This window comes from Geospiza fortis, unplaced genomic scaffold (genome assembly GCF_000277835.1).
Source record: "Geospiza fortis unplaced genomic scaffold, GeoFor_1.0 scaffold662, whole genome shotgun sequence".
In the NCBI taxonomy this organism is placed as follows: Eukaryota; Metazoa; Chordata; class Aves; order Passeriformes; family Thraupidae; genus Geospiza; species Geospiza fortis.
The window spans coordinates 994,479-997,622 of NW_005054450.1; the positions used below are offsets into that span (position 1 = coordinate 994,479).

The 3,144-nt window shown below is 51.2% G+C and overlaps 1 protein-coding gene across 1 annotated transcript in view; it reads left to right on the plus strand.

Annotated features, from left to right (window-relative positions):
* The window catches only part of TMEM201 (transmembrane protein 201), a 24,831-nt gene that overhangs the window by 8,115 nt on the left and 13,572 nt on the right, over positions 1–3,144 (plus strand). The window contains exons 6-8 of the mRNA XM_031062545.1: positions 41–71; positions 671–1,062; positions 1,358–1,561. Of these exons, the coding sequence (XP_030918405.1) occupies positions 41–71; positions 671–1,062; positions 1,358–1,561 (627 nt within the window). The remainder of the gene's footprint in view (positions 1–40; positions 72–670; positions 1,063–1,357; positions 1,562–3,144) is intronic.

Genomic DNA, 3,144 nt, shown 5'->3' on the forward strand with positions numbered 1-3,144 from the left:
CCGGCCTTCTGCGGGCGCTGCTCCTCAGCCACCACTTCAGGCGCCGGGAGACGGACAAGAGCTACAGCCAGGTGTGTGGGGACACGCCAGGGACAGCAGGGACAGGGACAGCTCTGCCACTGCACCTGCAGCTGGGAAAGGCAGGAGCAGCCTGGGCTCTCTAGCCCTGGGAGCTTGGTGCATGCCTGCAGTTTGGGAGAGCACAGGAGAGTTGCCATAGATGCTTCTAATGCTAGTTTGAGGTTTTCCTCTTGCTGGTGTCATTCAGCACAGTTGCCAGAAGGTAAGTCTGATGAAATGATAGAGTGGAAGGAATATAATGGGACAGGCAGAGAAGGGGAGGTAGGGAAGCCAATTTATGAGTGTAGTGCAGGAAATTACAGAGTACCAGGGGAAAAAAGAAAAAAAAAAGAACAATGGGAATTGAATTACGACCTTCTCCTTGTTTCACTGCCCTGCCTGACCTTGGCTTCTGTTCACATCTCTGCCATTGCTCCTTGCTAGTCTACAATAATCCCATGTGGTGTCAGCCCAGTACAGAGACTTAGAAAGACTTGAGCAGAGCAGTCCAGTAAACCATACAGTCGGGAAGTGTTTCATACAGCACCATTTCAAAACCTTGCTGCAGTTCATTCAGCTTCTGACAAGGCGTTTCTCCCTTCCTCTGCAGAACCTGTGTTCATCCTCCTCTTCCACTTCCATCACCACGCCAGCTCAGGTGATCCTTTTGCGGTTCCTGGCCTTCCTCAGCTGTGCGTTCCTGGTTCTGATGGCCTTGTACGGGTCAGGCAACCCCTTCTCCCTCAGCACAGCTGTCCCTGCTCCTGGCCCCGCTGGCCCCGTGTGGAACAGGACTGGCGCAGGCCCCCATGCAGGCAGGGACAGTGACAGTGGCAGTGACAGCTCAGGACGCGGCTGGCGGGAGCTGCTCCGCCTGCTCCCGGAGCGCCTGCTGGAGAACCTGAGCGTGGCCTGGGCCTACGGAAAGAATCACCAGATGGCAGTGGCTGTGCTGGGGCTCTTCACCTGCCTGCTGGCCATGTTCCTGGCTGGGCGCATCAGGTGGGTGTGCTGGGCTCCTGTCTCACTCAGGCTGCTTTGGTGGGAGCTCTCCAGTGCTGTGTTGCCTCATGATCCAGGGGTGAACACTTTCCAGAATAGCACATGTAGTACTGCATGCCTTGATTCATTCCATTTAAGCTTAATTACTGTGAATGAAAAGCTGGAACTGATCTGCTCAGACACTCACCCAGCAGCAGGCAGGGCTGCACAGGATGTGCTGTATCAGAGCAGTACAGACCTGACCAGGGCATTCAGCAGTGTTTGAAGTCCTGTTTGGTTTCTCGTCCCGTGGCAGGCTCCGGCGGATCGACGCGTTTGCCTCGCTGCTGTGGTTCCTGGTGATGAGCCTGCACCTGGCCGAGCGCTACCTGAAGGCAGACACGCCCAGCTGGCTGGACACGGCCAAGTTTGGCACCACATCCCTGTGCTGCCTGGTGGGCTTCACCGCAGCCGTGGCCACGCGGAAGGCGACGGGCCAGCGGAGACCCCGGCCCCGAAGGTCAGAGCCAGAGCAGTGACGCTGGGGGAAGCAGGAAAAAACCCTTGTGAACTCTTTGCGACTGGTGCTTCTCTCTCCTCTTGTTATTTTCCCTTCCTCTGTGTCTCTTTTTTTAAAGTTAGATAAGCAGTGAAGATCTCTTCTTTCTTTTTTATAAAATATATATATTTATATATGCACATATATATGTGTGTGTGTGTATATATATATATATATATATATAATTTTTTCCCTGTCCTTGCTTACCACTGTGCTAGCATTTCCACTGCTGGCCATGGAAGCTACTCGTGCTGCCTCCATTCTCCCTTCCTCCTGCATCCTACGTCAGCAGTACAAATATCCAGCTTCCCCAAAGTCAGTTCTTCAGCAGCTGCCTCACAAACTGCTCCATAAATGCAGCCTCCTCCCCATTCTGCTCCTCCAGCCAAAGAGATTCTGGCTCCTCCTGTCCTCCTGGTTCTTCTCACTGCCTCTCCATCCTTAGCCACTCACAGAGGAACCCTCTGCCCTGATCCACCATGGGGCCCAGGCCACCTTCACTTTCCTAATGGTGCTGGTCATTTTAATTTGGAACTGATGGGAACTTGCCTCTGGATTTGGAGTCCTTGTTCACACGTGCTGTGGTGCCCAGGCACGCGAGGAGGGGACCACGCAGAGCCCATTCCTGGTTTTTCTTGGCTTCTACTGTGTAGCATCACTTACCTGCACCCTCTCTCGCTCTGCCCTTCTCCTGGCTCCTGTTTCAAATGGAGAAGTGTCCTTAAGTGCTTTTGACTGAAACTTCAGTAATTAATTCAAAAAGGTGCTTTCAAAAGTCATATAGCTCAGGGTGTCTTAATACCTGAAAGTGTGCAGCTGAGGTTAAGTTTTCAGATCTACCAGTGGTTGTTGCTTTCAATGCCAGTTTTCTTTGGGTTTTCTTACCCACCTGCTCCCTGAGCAACATCTGTATATAAGCACAACTGGATAAAAATGCCTCTGTTCCTCCACTCCTATAGCCTTAGAAAGAGAAGTCTGGGACTGACAGGCTCATGCTGTGATATCTGGTCAGTTTTCATTGTACACCACTGCTCAGTGTTCATTGCTGAGAACACAGATGGGAGGGGTGTGCTGTAGGAACGGGTGGGAGCTCTGCTGTGGGACTGCATGGCAACAGAGATGGATTTTTTGGGTTACTTGCAGGGGTTCTTTTTGCAGTCTGGCATTGTGCTAATACCGCTGAAAAAAGGGTCTGGAAATTGTGACTTTGAGCTGAGTGCCTGGCACTCCTCTGCTGAAAGCTGGGGTGGCTGGGCATTACTGTGTGGGGAGGAGGGAACTTCCAGCTGTTTGGGTTTTTTAGGATTAACTTGTTGGGGCCTCTTAGGATAAGCAGTCTGATTATCCTGCATGGTTGTTTGAAAGGCACTCCACTGAGTTTCTCATATGGACTTTGGTTTTTCAAGAGGAAATAGCACTTTTACAGAACATCTGCTATTTTCTTCTGTTCAGAATAGCACAGTGGAACCCACCACACTAATAGTCTGATATAAGTTAATTGGTGATCTTCCAGTGTATAAACTATAAAATAATCACAGTGGAGC